The sequence below is a fragment of the Zophobas morio genome, unplaced genomic scaffold (genome assembly GCF_036711695.1).
Source record: "Zophobas morio isolate AGI-343-1 ecotype UQ-CSIRO unplaced genomic scaffold, CSIRO_AGI_Zmor_V1 ptg000074l, whole genome shotgun sequence".
Lineage (NCBI taxonomy): Eukaryota > Metazoa > Arthropoda > Insecta > Coleoptera > Tenebrionidae > Zophobas > Zophobas morio.
The window spans coordinates 787,105-807,124 of record NW_026972179.1 but is presented as its reverse complement, the minus strand read 5'-3'; the positions used below and the strand labels follow the sequence as shown (position 1 = coordinate 807,124).

Below are 20,020 nucleotides of genomic sequence, written 5' to 3'. Positions count from 1 at the left end.
GAACATTCAGAATGCGAGTGCAGCGAGCACATTTAGGTGTTTTTCAAAATTATTCTTCGGTGTCATGGGAAGCTAAATTATTATTAATGAGAGATTTTTTTAGGGTCAAAAAAAAATGAATTTTTAAAATGTTTGTAAATACTAAAGTCGGGGAGACCCCGACAACCTGAACGTGCTCGCTGCGCTCGCATTTTAATGGTTTTGTTTTTTTCTTTAAGTAATTAATTTGTTTTCTGCCTTGAAGAGTGCCGAGACCAAAATTAAAAAAAAATAATTTTTGACTGCGAGCGCAGCAGGTGAAAATTATTCATTGATGTCCCTGAGAAGCTAAATTATTTACAAAAAAAAATGGGTTTTCAAAGGGTGTGATTTTTAAAATTTAGAAATTTATTATAACAACTGAATCCAAACGACTTCGCTAAGCTTTTTTTTTTGAATAGTTCGGAGACTAAACTTAAAAAAAAGAATTTTATACTGCGAGCGCAGCGAGCATGTTCAGGTGACGTTTAAAAGATTACTCATTGACGTTCCTAAATTATTAAGAAAATTTTCTTGTTACGTAAACATGTAACTTTAAAAAAAGAACTTTTAGAGTGCGAGCGCAGCGACCTCATTCAGGTTTTATTAAAAAAAAATGGTCGAAAGTTTTAAAATTTTCAGGAAAATGGGGCGAGTCACTCTTGATTTGATCAATAAAATAATATTCCTTAATTATTTTAAGTCACCCTGTATAAGTAATTATAAACACTATGAACGCATTGATAAATCACAATTATGGACTCGTAATATTTTGCTTATAGGTTTTATTCGACAAAATTTTGAGATGATGTCATCAATTTTTTGAGAGGAGATATTCATAAACTACACGTGTCGGAGTACTTTATTTTATAAAATTTTAAATATATTCACTATGTACAATTTTGAGTTGACAGAAACGGGAGACCTATTTTTCCGTACTCTAGGGCTCATGACGCTCGCGAAGAAAAATTAAAAAACGTTTTAAGGTTAACGCTACGATTAAAATTTACCCGTTTCTTGAAAAAACTTCAAGGCGTCATTACAAAATTTTGTTATGAAAAGTTTATACATAGTTTTATTTTAACTTATAGGATCCACAAAAAAATAAAACTCGTAGAAACAAAATTTAAAATGTATCTTAGAAACTAGATTTGTTTAATTGCACTTCAAGGGCATGAGAAGTTCTGTATAAATACCTTGAGACCATTTTTTTCTATATTTACACAAGTAATTAATCATTAGGAATTTTACGTCAGGCTTGAGTAAAAAACTCTTCATTTTTTTTTTAGAGAAGTATCCCATTTTTTTATTGGTTCGGGGAGTACTTGAAATGTTTTTATTCCGAAATAGTTAGGTGAGGCCGGATCAGGTAAGTTTCCATATTAATGCAACGGAGCGAGCGAAGCTCGCGACTTGTCATAAACGCTATTATTCGGGCCAGACCAGGTAATTTTCTATATTAATGCAAATATAGTAAACACAATGCGAGCGTAGCGAGTATTTCGGAGCGAGCGAAGCTCGCGACTTGTTAAAAAACGCTATTATTCGGGCGAGCGCAGCGAGGCGTATCTCTTGAACACAAATTTCACGTTTCCATACACATAAAGCATATTTAAAAATTCCGTGTATCCCAGACTTCGCACCGCCAATTTCCCGCTCATTCATCCCTCTCGAATTTTCCGCTTTCTTTTGCTTGCTACTTCTCCCCCTCCTACCCGCCTAATAGTTCGGCTATTGTAAGGCAACCTCGAAGAGCGTTTAAACTCCAACAAAATACAAATTAGTCGTTACATGTCGTTAATAGCTACCTGAATCGTCTTCGGGCATGTAAAACGCAAAAAATCAATCGAAAAAGCGCTCAAAAGTTGCTTCCCGCCTGAAAGAATCACTGTAATTCGATAATTCGGCCCATAAAATCCCCATTAGTCTCATTCTTTTAATTGGCGCCGTAATTTCGCCGAAGCTCTTATTAAAAGTAAATAGATTCAATTAATGTGGCTTATCTCTTTATCGATCGAGCTTTCCGCGCCGAGCTTTGGCACCTCCCGCCGCATCCTGCTAGCCGGATACGAAAGCTTTCCCGGAAGATACCTAAGCAACCCTTTAAGCGAGAGGGTGGGAAATCCTGGGGTGGTGCTTTCATCGAGCTTTCTCCGCACCATTTTGAATGGATTATTTTTATTATTATCGTTTAATTTGACACTGGGACACTAATCAAGGACGGGTTCTGACTCCGTTATTACATATTCATCTATTTTGTCCCAGTGTTTTCCTAAATGTGATTGGATATGCATCAATTTCACATTTATCACATTTTCCAATTTTTCGACCTTTCGATCTTTTGATTTTTCATTTTTTAATTGCTTGATATTTGAATTTTAGAATTGAATTTATTCGGTTTCAAAATTTTTAGATTTTTCAGTTGTAATTTTGCAAATTTTTTTAGTTGACAATTGTTCAATTATCCCAATTTAAATGTTTCAATTTTACAATTTTTTGATTTTAAATATTTTAAGATTTCGATTTGTAATTTTCCAAGTTTTTGATTTTTATTTCATAATTTTGTAATTTTTTCTATTTTACATATGTCCGATTTTTCAGTTTTTCAATTTTAAGATTACACGATTTATCAGTTTTCTAATTTTGCAATTTTGTGATTTTTGAGTTTTATTTTTTTCGGTTTCTCAATTGTCCACTTTTTAATTAATCAATTTTTCAATTTCTCAATTTTTCAATTTTCGATTTTGGAATCCTCAGTTGTTCGATTTTTCAATTTAATGATTTTGCAATTTTTCGCTTTTACAGTTTAATAAATTTTCGAGTTTAGAAGTATCCAAATTTTCAAGTTTGTAATTTTACAGTCTTTTAATTTTTTGATTTTTAATTGTACAAAATTTCAATTTTAAATTTTCAAGGTTTTGATTTTTCACTTTTATATTTTTCGAATTTTTGAATTTTTTAATTATTCGGTTTTTAATGCATCAATTTCTCAATTAACAGATTTTCCAATTTTTCGGCTTTTCCTTTTTTCGATTTTTGATTTTTTATCTGCTTGATATTTGAATTTTAGAACTGAATTTTTTCGGTTTAAAAATTTTTAGATTTTTCAGTTTGTAATTTTGCAAATTTTTTTAGCTGACAATCTTGCATTAACCCAATTTAATTGTTTCAGTTTTATAATTTTTTGTTTTTTAATATTTTAAGATTTCGATTTCCAATTTTCCAAGTTTTTGACTTTTATTTCATAATTTTGTAATTTTTTCTATTTTACAAATGTCCGATTTTTCAATTTTTCAATTTTAAGATTACACGATTCATCAGTTTTCTAATTTTGCAATTTTGTGATTTTCAATTTAATTTTTTTTCAATTTTTCGGTTTCTCATTAGCCCACTTTTTAATGAATCAGTTTTTCAATTATCAATTTCCTAATTTATCAATTTTTCGATTTTCGGTTTTGGAATCCTTCAGTTGTTCGATTTTTCAATTTAATGATTTTGCAATATTTCGTTTGTATAGTTTAATAAATTTTCGAGTTTAGAAGTATCCCAATTTTCAAGTTTGTAATTTTACAGTCTTTTAATTGTTTGATTTTTAATTGTACAAAATTTCAATTTTAATTTTTCAAGGTTTTGATTTTTCAGTTTTATATTTTTCGTATTTTTGAATTTTTCAATTATTCGGTTTTTAATGCATCAATTTCTCAATTAACAGATTTTCCAATTTTTCGGCTTTTCATTTTTTCGATTTTTGATTTTTTATCTGCTTGATATTTGAATTTTAGAACTGAATTTTTTCGGTTTCAAAATTTTTAGATTGGTCAGTTTGTAATTTTGCAAATTTTTTTAGCTGACAATTTTGCATTAACCCAATTTAATTGTGTCAGTTTTATAATTTTTTGTTTTTTAATATTTTAAGATTTCGATTTCCAATTTTCCAAGTTTTTGACTTTTATTTCATAATTTTGTAATTTTTTCTATTTTACAAATGTCCGATTTTTCAATTTTTCAATTTTAAGATTACATGATTCATCAGTTTTCTAATTTTGCAATTTTGTGATTTTGAATTTAATTTTTTTGCAATTTTTCGGTTTTTCATTTGCCCACTTTTTAGTGAATCAGTTTTTCAATTTAATTTTTTTGCAATTTTTCGGTTTTTCATTTGCCCACTTTTTAGTGAATCAGTTTTTCAATTATCAATTTCCTAATTTATCAATTTTTCGATTTTCGGTTTTGGAATCCTTCAGTTGTTCGATTTTTCAATTTAATGATTTTGCAATATTTCGTTTGAAGTATCCCAATTTTCAAGTTTGTAATTTTACAGTCTTTTAATTGTTTGATTTTTAATTGTACAAAATTTCAATTTTAATTTTTCAAGGTTTTGATTTTTCAGTTTTATATTTTTCTTATTTTTGAATTTTTCAATTATTCGGTTTTTAATGCATCAATTTCTCAATTAACAGATTTTCCAATTTTTCGGCTTTTCCTTTTTTCCATTTTTGATTTTTTATCTGCTTAATATTTGAATTTTAGAACTGAATTTTTTCGGTTTCAAAATTTTTAGATTTTTCAGTTTGTAATTTTGCAAATTTTTTTAGTTGACAATTTTGCATTAACCCAATTTAATTGTTTCAGTTTTATAATTTTTTGTTTTTTAATATTTTAAGATTTCGATTTCCAATTTTCCAAGTTTTTGACTTTTATTTCATAATTTTGTAATTTTTTCTATTTTACAAATGTCCGATTTTTCAATTTTTCAATTTTAAGATTACACGATTCATTAGTTTTCTAATTTTGCAATTTTGTGATTTTGAATTTATTTTTTTTGCAATTTTTCGGTTTCTCATTGCCCACTTTTTAATGAATCAGTTTTTCAATTATCAATTTCCTAATTTATCAATTTTTCGATTTTCGGTTTTGGAATCCTTCAGTTGTTCAATTTTTCAATTTAATGATTTTGCAATTTTTCGCTTTTACAGTTTAATAAATTTTCGAGTTTAGAAGTATCCAAATTTTCAAGTTTGTAATTTTACAGTCTTTTAATTTTTTGATTTTTAATTGTACAAAATTTCAATTTTAATTTTTCAAGGTTTTGATTTTTCAGTTTTATATTTTTCGAATTTTTGAATTTTTCAATTATTCGGTTTTTAATGCATCAATTTCTCAATTAACAGATTTTCCAAATTTTCGGCTTTTAATTTTTTCGATTTTTGATTTTTTATCTGCTTGATATTTGAATTTTAGAACTGAATTTTTTCGGTTTCAAAATTTTTAGATTTTTCAGTTGTAATTTTGCAAATTTTTTAGTTGACAATTGTCCAATTATCCCAATTTAATTGTTTCAATTTTACAATTTTTTGATTTTAAATATTTTAAGATTTCGATTTGTAATTTTCCAAGTTTTTGATTTTTATTTCATAATTTTGTAATTTTTTCAATTTTACAAATGTCCGATTTTTCAGTTTTTCAATTTTAAGATTACACGATTTATCAGTTTTCTAATTTTGCAATTTTGTGATTTTTGAGTTTTATTTTTTTCGGTTTGTCAATTGTCCACTTTTTAATTAATCAATTTTTCAATTTCTCAATTTTTCAATTTTCGATTTTGGAATCCTCAGTTGTTCGATTTTTCAATTTAATGATTTTGCAATTTTTCGCTTTTACAGTTTAATAAATTTTCGAGTTTAGAAGTATCCAAATTTTCAAGTTTGTAATTTTACAGTCTTTTAATTTTTTGATTTTTAATTGTACAAAATTTCAATTTTAATTTTTCAAGGTTTTGATTTTTCACTTTTATATTTTTCGAATTTTTGAATTTTTCAATTATTCGGTTTTTAATGCATCAGTTTCTCAAATAACAGATTTTCCAATTTTTCGGCTTTTCCTTTTTTCGATTTTTGATTTTTTATCTGCTTGATATTTGAATTTTAGAACTGAATTTTTTCGGTTCCAAAATTTTTAGATTTTTCAGTTTGTAATTTTGCAAATTTTTTTAGTTGACAATTTTGCATTTACCCAATTTAATTGTTTCAGTTTTATAATGTTTTGTTTTTTAATATTTTAAGATTTCGATTTCCAATTTTCCAAGTTTTTGACTTTTATTTCATAATTTTGTAATTTTTTCTATTTTACAAATGTCCGATTTTTCAATTTTTCAATTTTAAGATTACACGATTCATCAGTTTTCTAATTTTGCAATTTTGTGATTTTGAATTTAATTTTTTTGCAATTTTTCGGTTTCTCATTGCCCACTTTTTAATGAATCAGTTTTTCAATTATCAATTTCCTAATTTATCAATTTTTCGATTTTCGGTTTTGGAATCCTTCAGTTGTTCGATTTTTCAATTTAATGATTTTGCGATTTTTCGCTTTTACAGTTTAATAAATTTTCGAGTTTAGAAGTATCCAAATTTTCAAGTTTGTAATTTTACAGTCTTTTAATTGTTTGATTTTTAATTGTACAAAATTTCAATTTTAATTTTTCAAGGTTTTGATTTTTCACTTTTATATTTTTCGTATTTTTGAATTTTTCAATTATTCGGTTTTTAATGCATCAATTTCTCAATTAACAGATTTTCCAATTTTTCGGCTTTTCCTTTTTTCGATTTTTGATTTTTTATCTGCTTGATATTTGAATTTTAGAACTGAATTTTTTCGGTTTCAAAATTTTTAGATTTTTCAGTTTGTAATTTTGCAAATTTTTTTAGTTGACAATTTTGCATTAACCCAATTTAATTGTTTCAGTTTTATAATTTTTGTTTTTTAATATTTTAAGATTTCGATTTCCAATTTTCCAAGTTTTTGACTTTTATTTCATAATTTTGTAATTTTTTCTATTTTACAAATATCCGATTTTTCAATTTTTCAATTTTAAGATTACACGATTCATCAGTTTTCTAATTTTGCAATTTTGTGATTTTGAATTTAATTTTTTTGCAATTTTTCGGTTTCTCATTTGCCCACTTTTTAATGAATCAGTTTTTCAATTATCAATTTCCTAGTTTATCAATTTTTCGATTTTCGGTTTTGGAATCCTTCAGTTGTTCGATTTTTCAATTTAATGATTTTGCAATTTTTCGCTTTTACAGTTTAATAAATTTTCGAGTTTAGAAGTATCCAAATTTTCAAGTTTGTAATTTTACAGTCTTTTAATTGTTTGATTTTTAATTGTACAAAATTTCAATTTTAATTTTTCAAGGTTTTGATTTTTCACTTTTATATTTTTCGGATTTTTGAATTTTTCAATTATTCGGTTTTTAATGCATCAATTTCTCAATTAACAGATTTTCCAATTTTTCGGCTTTTCCTTTTTTCGATTTTTGATTTTTTATCTGCTTGATATTTGAATTTTAGGACTGAATTTTTTCGGTTTCAAAATTTTTAGATTTTTCAGTTTGTAATTTTGCAAATTTTTTTAGCTGACAATTTTGCATTAACCCAATTTAATTGTTTCAGTTTTATAATTTTTTGTTTTTTAATATTTTAAGATTTCGATTTCCAATTTTCCAAGTTTTTGACTTTTATTTCATAGTTTTGTAATTTTTTCTATTTTACAAATGTCCGATTTTTCAATTTTTCAATTTTAAGATTACACGATTCCTCAGTTTTCTAATTTTGCAATTTTGTGATTTTGAATTTAATTTTTTTGCAATTTTTCGGTTTCTCATTTGCCCACTTTTTAATGAATCAGTTTTTCAATTATCAATTTCCTAATTTATCAATTTTTCGATTTTCGGTTTTGGAATCCTTCAGTTGTTCGATTTTTCAATTTAATGATTTTGCAATTTTTCGCTTTTACAGTTTAATAAATTTTCGAGTTTAGAAGTATCCAAATTTTCAAGTTTGTAATTTTACAGTCTTTTAATTGTTTGATTTTTAATTGTACAAAATTTCAATTTTAATTTTTCAAGGTTTTGATTTTTCACTTTTATATTTTTCGAATTTTTTAATTTTTCAATTATTCGGTTTTTAATGCATCAATTTCTCAATTAACAGATTTTCCAATTTTTCGGCTTTTCCTTTTTTCCATTTTTGATTTTTTATCTGCTTGATATTTGAATTTTAGAACTGAATTTTTTCGGTTTCAAAATTTTTAGATTTTTCAGTTTGTAATTTTGCAAATTTTTTTAGTTGACAATTTTGCATTAACCCAATTTAATTGTTTCAGTTTTATAATTTTTTGTTTTTTAATATTTTAAGATTTCGATTTCCAATTTTCCAAGTTTTTGACTTTTATTTCATGATTTTGTAATTTTTTCTATTTTACAAATGTCCGATTTTTCAATTTTTCAATTTTAAGATTACACGATTCATCAGTTTTCTAATTTTGCAATTTTGTGATTTTGAATTTAATTTTTTTGCAATTTTTCGGTTTCTCATTTGCCCACTTTTTAATGAATCAGTTTTTCAATTATCAATTTCCTAATTTATCAATTTTTCGATTTTCGGTTTTGGAATCCTTCAGTTGTTCGATTTTTCAATTTAATGATTTTGCAATATTTCGTTTGTATAGTTTAATAAATTTTCGAGTTTAGAAGTATCCCAATTTTCAAGTTTGTAACATTACAGTCTTTTAATTGTTCGATTTTTAATTGTACAAAATTTCAATTTTAATTTTTCAAGGTTTTGATTTTTCACTTTTATATTTTTCGAATTTTTGAATTTTTCAATTATTCGGTTTTTAATGCATCAATTTCTCAATTAACAGATTTTCCAATTTTTCGGCTTTTCCTTTTTTCCATTTTTGATTTTTTATCTGCTTGATATTAAATTTTTTTAGCTGACAATTTTGCATTAACCCATTTTAATTGTTTCAGTTTTATAATTTTTTGTTTTTTAATATTTTAAGATTTCGATTTGCAATTTTCCAAGTTTTTGATTTTTATTCCATAATTTTGTAATTGTTTCTATTTTACAAATGTTCGATTTTTCAATTTTAAGATTTCACGATTCATCAGTTTTGTAATTTTGCAATTTTGTGATTTTTAAGTTTTATTTTTTTACAATTTTTCGGCGTCTCAATTGTTCACTTTTTAATAAATCAGTTTTTCAATGATCAGATTTTCCAATTTCTCAATTTTTCGATTTTCAGTTCGATTTTTCAATTAAATGATTTTGCAATTTTTCGTTTTAATAGTTTAATACATTTTTGAGTTTAGAAGTGCCCAAATTTTCAATTTTGTAATTTTACAGTTTTTTAATTTGTTTATTTTTAATTGTACAAAATTTCAATTATAATTTTTTAAGGTTTTCAATTTTCAATTATTCGGTTTATAATGCATCAATTTTTCAATTATCGGATTTTCAATTTTTCGATTTTTGATTTTTTAATTGCTTGATATTTGAATTTTAGAATTGAATTTTTTTGGTCTCACAATTTTTAGCTTTTTCAGTTTGTAATTTTGCAAATTTCTTTAGTTGATAATTTTGCATTTGTCCCAAGTTAACTGTTTAAATTTTATAATTTTTGATTTTGAATATTTTAAGATTTCGATTTGAATTTTTCCAAGTTTTTAATTTTTATTTCATAATTTTGTAATTTTTTCTATTTTACAAATGTCAGATTCTCCAATTTCTCAATTTTTCAATTTTTCGTTTTTATAGTTTACTAAATTTTCAAGTTTAGAAGTATCCAAATTTTCAATTTTAATTTTCAAGGTTTTGATTTTTCCCGGAAGATACCTAAGCAACCCTTTAAGCGAGAGGGTGGGAAATCCTGCGGCGGTGCTTTCATCGGGCTTTCTCCGCACCATTTTGAATGGATTATTTTTATTATTGTTGTTTAATTTGACACTGGGACACTAATCAGGGACGGATTCTGGCTCTGTTATTACGTATTCATTTATTTTGTCCCAGTGTTTTCCCAAATGTGATTGGATTAAAAGTCGGAAAACTCTCTAGAAATAAAAGAGGGGTGTGGCTGCACGTACGTAAATATTTGTAAACTATGAGCAGTCAACAACCTGTGGCGCGTTTTGAAAAATACGTGCATGGGCGGAGAGTGGGATGGGACATAAAAGTCGTAAAATGGTGAGAAAGATTATGGAATTTGCTGCAGATGCTGGGTAATTACATCGATTGAAAAATGGGTCGATTCGAACAGTTACACTTACGTGGTTTTCCATTTTTAATTATGTAACAAATTTATTTTTTTATAAAGTATTGTATGTCAAGGTCAACATTCTTTAATGATGATCTATTATTTCTCACCCATTGGTCAAAGTTATTTGGCGATTGGTAGCCTTAACCTTGACCCACGTGATCCATTTCTTCTGAAATTATAGTAATTTAACGTTTCCAATTGCGGTTCTGATTTTTTATTATATCAAACACCTTGTATATATTTTCATAAGGACGGAGACTAATTTGTTTGACATTATCGACTGATAAAGACTATAATTTTTACTAAATACCCTACAAAGAACTGATGACGTCATCTCAAAATTGTCTTGAAACTACACATTGACCATCTTCGAAATTTATCTGGGTAGTCAAACAATCAGTGACGAAACAAAAATTGAAAAATAGTTTATTCTCCAGCACTGGCAGAATCCACCCCGTATTTATCCCTCCCGCAAAGAAAACACAATTTCTCAAGAAAAATGAGCCTAGTCGCCTTGCAACCCCCGACACAACAGCTCCCCTCCCAAGCCCCTCTAACCCCATTAACACCCAAAACCACTTATGTTTGCAAACTCCGCTAAACAAACAATTGATTATGAAACCGACCCATCATGCAAAAATTAACCAATCCATCAAACAAAAAACCGAGGGCAGTGGAAAAATGTGCGACCCAGTGGACTTCGACAAGGCCATCCTTCTAACAGGTACGGACTTTTTCTAAGAATTTTGCGTCACTTCTTGCAAAAAATTTCAGGTTACGGTAAATTCCACTACGAAGCTTTCACGGCTTGTGCAATTTGCATAATCTGCGTCGGCTTCCAAAATGGGTTAGCCGCTTATATTTTCCCAGCGGCCCAGTGCGAGCTACGACTCACGTCCTTCGAGCTGAGTTTGCTGAACGTGGGTTTTCTGGTCGGGGGAGTGCTGAGCAGCTTCCTGTGGGGGGTGTTGGCGGACGCTAAGGGGAGACGGAGCGTCCTGGTGTTCACCCATCTGGCCAACGCTTCCGTGACGGTGCTGGGTGCGACCAATGGGTCGATGGTCGGAGTGATTCTGTGCAGGTTTTTTAACGGGTTTTTGATAGGGGGGCCCGGGAGCATCGTGTTTTCGTACCTCGGAGAATTCCAGCCTGCGAAGTGTCGTTCTTCGGTGATTTGCTACTCAGGGGTGTTTTTCACGGGGGCGTGGCTTCTGCTACCCCTTCTAGCGTGGATCGTTCTACCCATGGAACTGTCATTCAGTATGGGCAGTTTTTTCATAGTCACACCATGGAGACTATTTATGCTCATCTTGGTAGTACCAGAAGTCTTAGTCGGGTTTTGGTTCCTGCGGCTACCCGAAAGCCCGAAATTTTTCCTAGCTAGAGGCGACTCAACGAAAGCGCTTTTAGTTTTGAGGAAAATCTTTGCCACAAATACAGGCCAACAACCAGAGGATTTCCCAGTCAAGACTTTATTAAAACAACGCAACGAAAATCCACTTAGTCGACAATGTAAAGGAAAAGTGCAAGAAATGTACAACCAGTTCAAGAGTTTGTTCAAGCCACCCTTGCTCATTTTCACCCTCCTGTCTACCAGTATCATGTTCGCCAACATGTTTGGGTAAGTTCGTCGTGACGTCACTGAAAACCCGCTTGTCTCGGTTTCCCTTTTGTGAAAATATTTTCTCCGATTTAGACTGATTTATGCCACTATTTTTTTACATTGAATTAAAGTATTAAAAAAATGTTGAAATGCAAGTTCTGTTTGCAAAACAAAGATTATGGTGTTTTGGTGGCTACATCATTCATAATGGACTCACGTGTTTGAGTTGGCAGACTTTGTCTAATGTTTTTGTTTACGATGAGACGGTATGACGTTGTTTTTTCGTTGCATGGTTTGATCGTTTCGTAATTAAAGTGAAAATGGGATTTTGCTGGAAGGAATTTGCTTGGAGTTCCAGTTTGGTCACATGCTCGACTGCTTTATTGATGATTCAGTGGTTTTTGCGCGGTCACAAGGTATGAACGGGTTATTGAGGCTGGGTTAATATTTCTTGATAAGCACTTTTTTTTGTAAAGTTTGTGTTTTTTCAATGTCGCTTCGTGAAGAATTGGTTTATTTTATCGTTGCGAGGGAATAAATTATGTTCAATATGCTATATATTTGGAATCAGCACACTGAGATCTATGTCAGAATTTTTGTTGATTTTTAGCAACTTTTGAGAAAGCTCAATTTTTTTTATACTTTGAAATTTTAGATTTTCTTTTAACTTCGAAAATTACCGAAAGAAACTTTTTTGTAGATTTCCACTTCTCAAAAATTGTTTTCGGCTTCATTTTTTCGAAAATTTCAATCGTTTTTCCAGAAGCGCCAAAGAAATGACAATTTTTGGAATAATTAAAAAATTTGATTTGGAACCGAATACTTCGAAAATCTTCGTCCGAGACTATAAACAAGTTATATTTTTGGAAACAGCACACCGAGATTTATATTTAAAAAATAACCCATTTTTGATGCTTTTTTGGATTTTACTATTTTTTGTTTCTTCAATTTTCCATTTTACACCTTTTCACTGTTCCATTTTTTATTTTTCAATTTTAGATTTTTTTGATTTGAAAAGTTGAGTAAGTAATCGAAAAATTGAAAAAACGAAAAAGTGGAAAATCGAAGAACCGAAGAAACAAAAAATTTAACGAAATCCAGATTTCGATGTTTGGAATGTTCAATTTCTCAGTTTTTCGATTTTTTGACTTTTCGACTTTTTGATTTCTCGATCTTTTTATCTTGTGTTTCCCGATTTTTCAATTTTTCGATTTTTCGGGTCCCCAATTATTCAATTTTTCGATTTTTTAAATTTTCGATTTTTGGCTTCGATTTTTCAACTTTTCAATTTTCCGATTTTTCAAATTTTTAGTAGTTTGGATTTCTGCATTTTTAAATTTTGGATTTTACAATTTTTCTATATTTTGATCATTTGATTTAATTTTTCAATTTTCCAATATATTCTAATTTTTCACGTTTTAAAATTTCAGATTTATAGATTTCTCGATTTTACAGTTCTTCGATATTTCTTTTTTCAATTTGTCTAATTTTTAAATTTTAGATTTTACCAGTTTTCAATTTTTCGTCCCTTAAAATTTTTCATTTTTCGGTTTCTAAATTTTTCGGCTTTTCAACTTTGATTTTTCGATCTTTTGATGTTGTGTTTTTCGATGTTTCAACTTTTCAATTTTTCAATTTTTCGTCTTAGATTTTCGATTTTCCAACTCTTCGATTCTGCGATTTTTCAATTTTTCGTCATTTCAGTTTTGGAATTTTTCTATTTCAGAAACGCAAAAAATAAAAGAATGTCAGTTTTTTGAACGTCTATTGTGAAAATTTGATTTTGGGACTGAATATTTCGAAAATCTTTGTCTGAGACTATAAATATGCTATATTTTTGGAATCGCACACCGAGATCTATCTTTCAGAATTTTTTGTTAATTTTTAAGCAACTTTTCCAAAGGCTCAATTTTTTATACTTGGAAATTTTAGATTTTATTTTAACTTGGAAAATTACCGAAAGAAATTTTTTTGTAGATTGACACCATTCAAAAATTGTTTTCGGCTTCATTTTTTCGAAAATTCCAATCGTTTTCCCAAAATCGCCAAAAAATGTCAGTTTTTGGCATATTGTAAAAATTTGGCTTTGGAACAGAATACTTCGAAAATCTTCGTCCGAGACTATAAACAAATTACATTTTTGGAAACAGCACACCGAGATTTAATTGAAACATGTTTGTTGACTTTTAAACCACTTTTCCATAAACCCATTTTTTGATGCTTAACGATTGTTTTTGGATTTTACATTCCCATTTTTTGATTATTTTTGCGATTTTAGAATTTTTTGGTTCTTCAATTTTCCATTTTTTTGAGTTCCGATTTTTGGATTTTTGAAAGTTTTCATTTTACAATTTTTCGCTGTTCCATTATTTTAGAATTTTTTTGATTCGAAAAGTTGCATAACCGAACAATTGAAAAAAAAGAAAAGCGGAAAATCGAAGAAGTGAATAAACGAAAAATTTAAGGAAATCGAGATTTCGAAGTTTGGAATGTTCAATTTCCTAGTTTTTCAATTTTTTGATTTTTCGACTTTTTGATTTCTCGATCTTTTGATCTTGTCTTTCCCGATTTTTCGTCTCCAGAATTTCGATTTTATAATTTTTCGATGTTGCGATTTTTCAATTTTCGGATTTTTCGAATTTTTAGTAGTTTCGATTTCTGCATTTTTTAATTTTTCGATTTTTAAATTTTGGATTTTACAATGTTTCTATTTTTTGATCATTTGATTTCTCAGTTTTCCAATTTTCCGATATATTTTAATTTTTCACGTTTTAAAATTTCAGATTTACCGATTTTACAGTTCTTCGATATTTCTTTTTTCAATTTGTCGGATTTTTAAATTTTAGATTTTACCAGTTTTTCAATTTTTCGTCCTTTAAAATTTTTAATTTTTCGGTTTCTAAATTATTCGATTAATCGAGATTTCGATCGAGTTCAATTTCTGTTTTTCGATTTTTTGAGTTTTTAACTTTTTGATTTCTCGATTTTTTGATGCTGTTTCTCGATGTTTCAACTTTTCAATTTTTCGGTTTTTCGTCTTAGATTTTCGATTTTCCAGCTCTTCGATGCTGCGATTTTTAAATTTTTCGTTATTTGAATTTAGAAATTTTTCAATTTTTCGGGGCCCCAATTTTTCAATTTTTCGATTTTTGATTTCGATTTTTCAAGTCTTCAGTCTTCCGTTTTAAATTTTCTGATATCTCAATTTTTCAATGTTTCAGTTTTTTCAGAAACGCAACCAATAAAAAATGTCAGTTTTTTGAATATCTATTGTGAAAAAATAGAAAAATTTTTCTTAGAAATTTTAGACTCTTTTTAACTTCGAAAAGTAACGCAAATTTTTTTTTGTAGATTTCAACCTTTCAGAAATTGTTGTCGGTTACATTTCTTCGAAAATTCCAACCGTTTTTCCAGAATCGCCAAAAATAAAAAGAATCTCAATTTTAGGAATATTTTAAAAATTTGAGTTTGGAACCGAATATTTCGAAAATTCTCCAAGACTATATAAGCACGCTATATTTTTGGGATCACCACACCGAGATCTGTTGTTCGAGCCACCTGCACGGCGGCTCTCTCACCCGACTGCAGCGAATTTCTTAATCACCCAATGTGAGGGTGCGGCACCCTTTTGTGGGGCCAAGTCTTTATAATTAGGTATAGTTTGTAAAAATAGGAGAGTAAGAATTTGGACTTGAGACTGTTAACATCGTACAAATATACATATTCAAGCGCCACCGTATTTTTATTGTATTTATTACAATTGGTCCTTCGAGTTATCGCAACATCTGTATTTCAAATTTTTTTGTTGCCTTTTAGGTAATTTTTCCAAAAATTCAATTTTTTTTGATACTTACGAAATTTTAAACCTTTTTTAACTACTTTCGAAAATTACCTAAAGAAATTTTTTATAGATTTCCACCCTCCTGAAATTATTTTAGGCTTCATTTCTTCCAACCATTTTCGGGAAGCGAAAAAATTAAAAAAAAATGACAATTTTTGGAATATTATAAAAATTCCTTTTGGAACCCAATATTTCGAAAATTTTCATCCGAGACTGTAAGCACTCTATATTTTTGGAATCATCACGTCGAGATCTATATTTCAAATTTTGTTGTTGTCTCTTAGGTACCTTTTCCAAAAACGCAATTTTTTTGATACTTACGAAATTTTAAACCTTTCTTAACCCCTTTCGAAAATTACCGAAAGAGATTTTTTTGTAGATTTCCACCCTCCTGAAATTAATTTCGACTTAATTTTTCTGAAAATTCCTACTTTTTTGAAACTGAAATACGGCAAGTTTTAGGATTTATTTTTTTATTTCAAAATGAATATTTAAAAAAATCTTTCTCCGAGACTGTAAACACGCTGTATTTTTGGATCAACATAATTTCTTGTTAATTTTTTTGCAACTTTTCCAAAAACTCAATTTTTTGATACTTAACAAAATTTTTGACTCTTTTTTTGAAAATTACGGATTTTTTTTTGTAAATTTCAACCCTCTTCAGGAAGTATTTTTGACTTCATTTCTTCGAAAATTCCAACCTTGTATCTAGAAGCGCCAAAAAATGTCAATTTTTCGAATGTGTATTTAAAAAATTTCATTTTGGAACCGAATATTTCGAAAATCTTCGTCCGAGACTATAAACACACTAACTATATTTTTGGAATCACCATACCGAGACCTATTTCAACAATGTTTTGTCTTTTGGGTAATTTTTTCAAAAATTCAATTTTTTTATACTTACGAAATTTTTTTTGTAAATTTCACCCTTCCGAAATTATTTTTAGTTCCATTTCTTCGAAAATTCCAACCGCTTTTGGAAATTTTTCTATATACGTACGAAATTTTACACCTTTTTAACCACTCTCGAAAATTAACGAAAAACTCTTTTTTGTAGATTTCCACCCTCCACAAATTTTTTTCGGCTTCATTTTTTTGGAAATTCCAAGTGCCAAAAATAAAAAAAAAATGTTCATTTTTGGAATATGTATGTATTTAAAAATCTTTCTCGGGGACTATAAACACACTGTATTTTTGAATCAACACATCGAGATCTAGATTTCATAATTGTTTGTTGATTTTTAGCAACTTTTCCAAAAGCTCAATTTTTTGACACAACGAAATTTTTGACTTTTTTTCGAAAATTACAGTAAGAAATTTTTTTGTATATTTCCACCTTCCAGAAATTATTTTCAACTTCATTTTTTCAAAATTTGGAACTTTTTCCCAAAAGTGCAAAAAAGTCAATTTTTGGAAGGCGTATTTTAAAAATTTCATTTTGGAACCGAATATTTCAAAAATCCGAGATCTATTTCACAATTTTTTCTTGTCTTTTCGGCAATTTTTCCAAAAATTCTATTTTCGTATACTTACGAAATTTTAGAACTTTTCTTAACCATTTTCGAAAATTACCGAAAGATTTTTTGTAAATTTTCACCCTCAAGAAATTATTTTCGGCTTAACTTTATCGAAAATAAAAATGAAAAAGAATGATAATTTTTGGAATATTTAAAAAATTTTACTTTGGAACTGAATATTTCGAAACTCATTCACGCTATATTTTTGGAATCAGCACACCCAGATATATGATATATATATTTCAAAAATTTGTATTGTCTTTTTGGCAATTTTTCCAAAAACTGAGTTGGTCTAGTGATACTAAATTTTAGACCTTTTTTAACCACTTTCGAAAATTAGCAAAATAATTTTTTTTGTAGATTTCCACCCTCCTGTAATTGTTTTCGGCTTCATTTTTTTGAAAATTCCGAAAATGTCAAAAATAAAAAAAAATTGGGTTTTTGGAATATTCAAAAATTCGATTTTGAAACCGAAAATGTTGGTCCAGGACTATCAACAGGCCATGTTTTTCGATACAACTTGTTAAATTGTACACATACCTCTCACAATTTTATAGATTTTTCGTCAATTTTCCCAAAAAGTCAATTTTTGAATACTCTTCCCTATGAAAATTTTGATCCTTTTCTGAGTACCTTCAAAAATTATATAAAGAACATGTTTTTTCGGCTTCATTTCTTCGAGAATTCCAACTTTTTTTCCACAAAGCCAAAATAAAACATAACAGTTTTTGGGAAATTAATTAAAAATTAAAAATGTGACTTTAAAATCGAATATTTGGAAAATATTGGCCCGGGATCATTAATATAAGTTATGCTTTTCGACCAGAATTTTCTAGGAATTTTTAGGCTACTTTCTCAAAATGTTATTTTCTTATATTTTTCGAATTTAAAGATTTAAAATTCCAAACAAGGAGGTAAGTAAACAAATTTCAGTTAGTAAGACAATCCTAAAATTTGAAAGTAATCGGTTCGATAGTTCGGAGATTATCTATTTATTTATTTTATATTATTGTAGTTTACACGTTCAAACCTCAACATTTATGTTTTCAAAATTTCGATATTTAAGTACTTGGCTCTTTTTTTGTGAACTAAGCAGCTTTTACCAAAAATATTTTAAATAGAAATTAAAGCTTTATAGCAACTCTTTGTCGCACTTCTGAGTCAAAAAATACTTTACTTTAAAATAAAATTTGACTACTTTTTCTCTAAAGGCCATTTTAAAACGTCATTAATTTTAAAACTATTGAAAGTATTTAAAAAACTAGTTTAATTTTAAATTATATCACCAATATTACATTAATTAGTGTTTAATAACACAGTAAATAGTTGAAAGTGTTAAAAAAAGGTTGTCACACTCCAAGATCGAGCATGTGATCTTTACCACACTAGCAGGTTCATTGCCGAGTGTTTCACACTTACTAAAATTATATAACGAGTGAAATAATCCGGAGATTTAAAGGTTATAAAAAATAATAAATGCTTTACAACTATGCTAAATCTTCCGTAAACACCATGATAATTAGAACCAAATCTTTAATTCGACAAAAGTATTTAAAAAATCTTGACCTACTTCTGATAAAACGCGAAAAATGATTCACCGTCTTTATTAAATTTTAATAGTTTGTAGTAATAAAATCAGAGAATACTTAGAAGCGACAGTGCCAGTTTTAAGCGATTGTGAGCCTTATCAGAGAGTACATAAAATAGGCGAAAGTTGCATTTAATGTAAACTGAAAATCACTAAATGATTGTTAATTATCAGATTTTTAAAAATATAGGATCATATTTCATTCAGCTCTCTGTTATTCTCTAGTATTAGTATCTAGTTGTCGTTTATGAGTCTGATTCCAAAAAAAAATCAAATTAACCATTATTGCAATTAATAATGATTAGATACTTTTGAATAATTTCAGCTTTTCTTTGTAAATTATTTTATTTCGCAACATGTCCAAATAGATCTTTTTGAGAAACCAAATATTTAAACAAACCTCCACAATAGTTCCAAAAATAAAAATATCCCCAAACACTCCATAAATCACAAAAAATTATATTCGTCTCAACACTGTAGCCACACGCTGTCCAGATAAACAATAATCCCCAATCCAAACAATGACTTTCCGCTCGAGCCAACACCGTGCGAAAATTTTCCTCCAACTCCACTCAAATAAACCCAAAACACATACTCTTCGTAATACCCCAACAAATCAAAATCACGCGTCTTCGAACCTTAGAACAATTCCAAAAGATTAAACTTGACAGAACAAACCGCACTAAAAATAACTCCTCAAACATTTCCAGAGTGTTTGGACTGGGCTGGTGGCTCCCCGAGCTCTTCGTCCGCTTCGAGCGCTTCCACCACCTCCACCCCAACAGGACCGTCACGGTGAAGGAGTTGGCCCTGTTGAACGACACCAAAACCTGCAAACCCTCGTTCGAGCCCGCCGTCATCGAGAGCACCGTCATCATGGGGGTGACCTCCCTGGTGGCCAACGCCGCCTCGGGGTGGCTGGCGGCGCGAATCCCCCTCAAGGTCATCCCGTGCGCCACCATGTCGGTGGGGGGGTTGAGCGCCATGGTGATTTTTTGGTTGAGTTCGGCTTGGCAGAATCTGGTGGTGGCTTCGGTTTTTCAAGCTGCTATGGTGACGGCAAATATGACCATAGGAGGGGTTGTGGTGGAGTTGTTTCCGACCGGAGTGGGGGCTATGGCCATTTGCTTGACCATGTGTGCTGGGAGGGTGGGGGCTATGGCTAGTAATCTGGTTTTTGGGCTGTGGATGGATCGGAGGTGCGAAATTCCCATTTTTGTGGTCGCTGGGAGTGTGTTAATAGGGGCTGGACTGTGTTTTTTTATCCCAAGAGGGAGTGGGGGGGAACGAGAGAAGAGGAAAGTGGTGGAAGTGGCAGTGGTCACACACTTTGACACCAAATTGTAATTCTAGA

The 20,020-nt window shown here is 29.2% G+C and overlaps 1 protein-coding gene across 3 annotated transcripts in view; it reads left to right on the top strand.

Annotated features, from left to right (window-relative positions):
- The window catches only part of LOC135143719 (synaptic vesicle glycoprotein 2A-like), a 31,368-nt gene extending 11,348 nt beyond the window's left edge, over positions 1-20,020 (top strand). For 2 of the 3 annotated variants that reach the window (XM_064075630.1, XM_064075631.1), the window contains exons 2-4: positions 10,555-10,841; positions 10,892-11,738; positions 19,377-20,020. In XM_064075630.1, the coding sequence (XP_063931700.1) occupies positions 10,733-10,841; positions 10,892-11,738; positions 19,377-20,013 (1,593 nt within the window). In that variant the 5' untranslated portion in view covers positions 10,555-10,732 and the 3' untranslated portion in view covers positions 20,014-20,020. Of the gene's footprint in view, positions 1-10,554; positions 10,842-10,891; positions 11,739-11,960; positions 12,137-19,376 lie in introns of those variants that run through there. The other variant, XR_010282886.1, reaches the window with a different exon arrangement.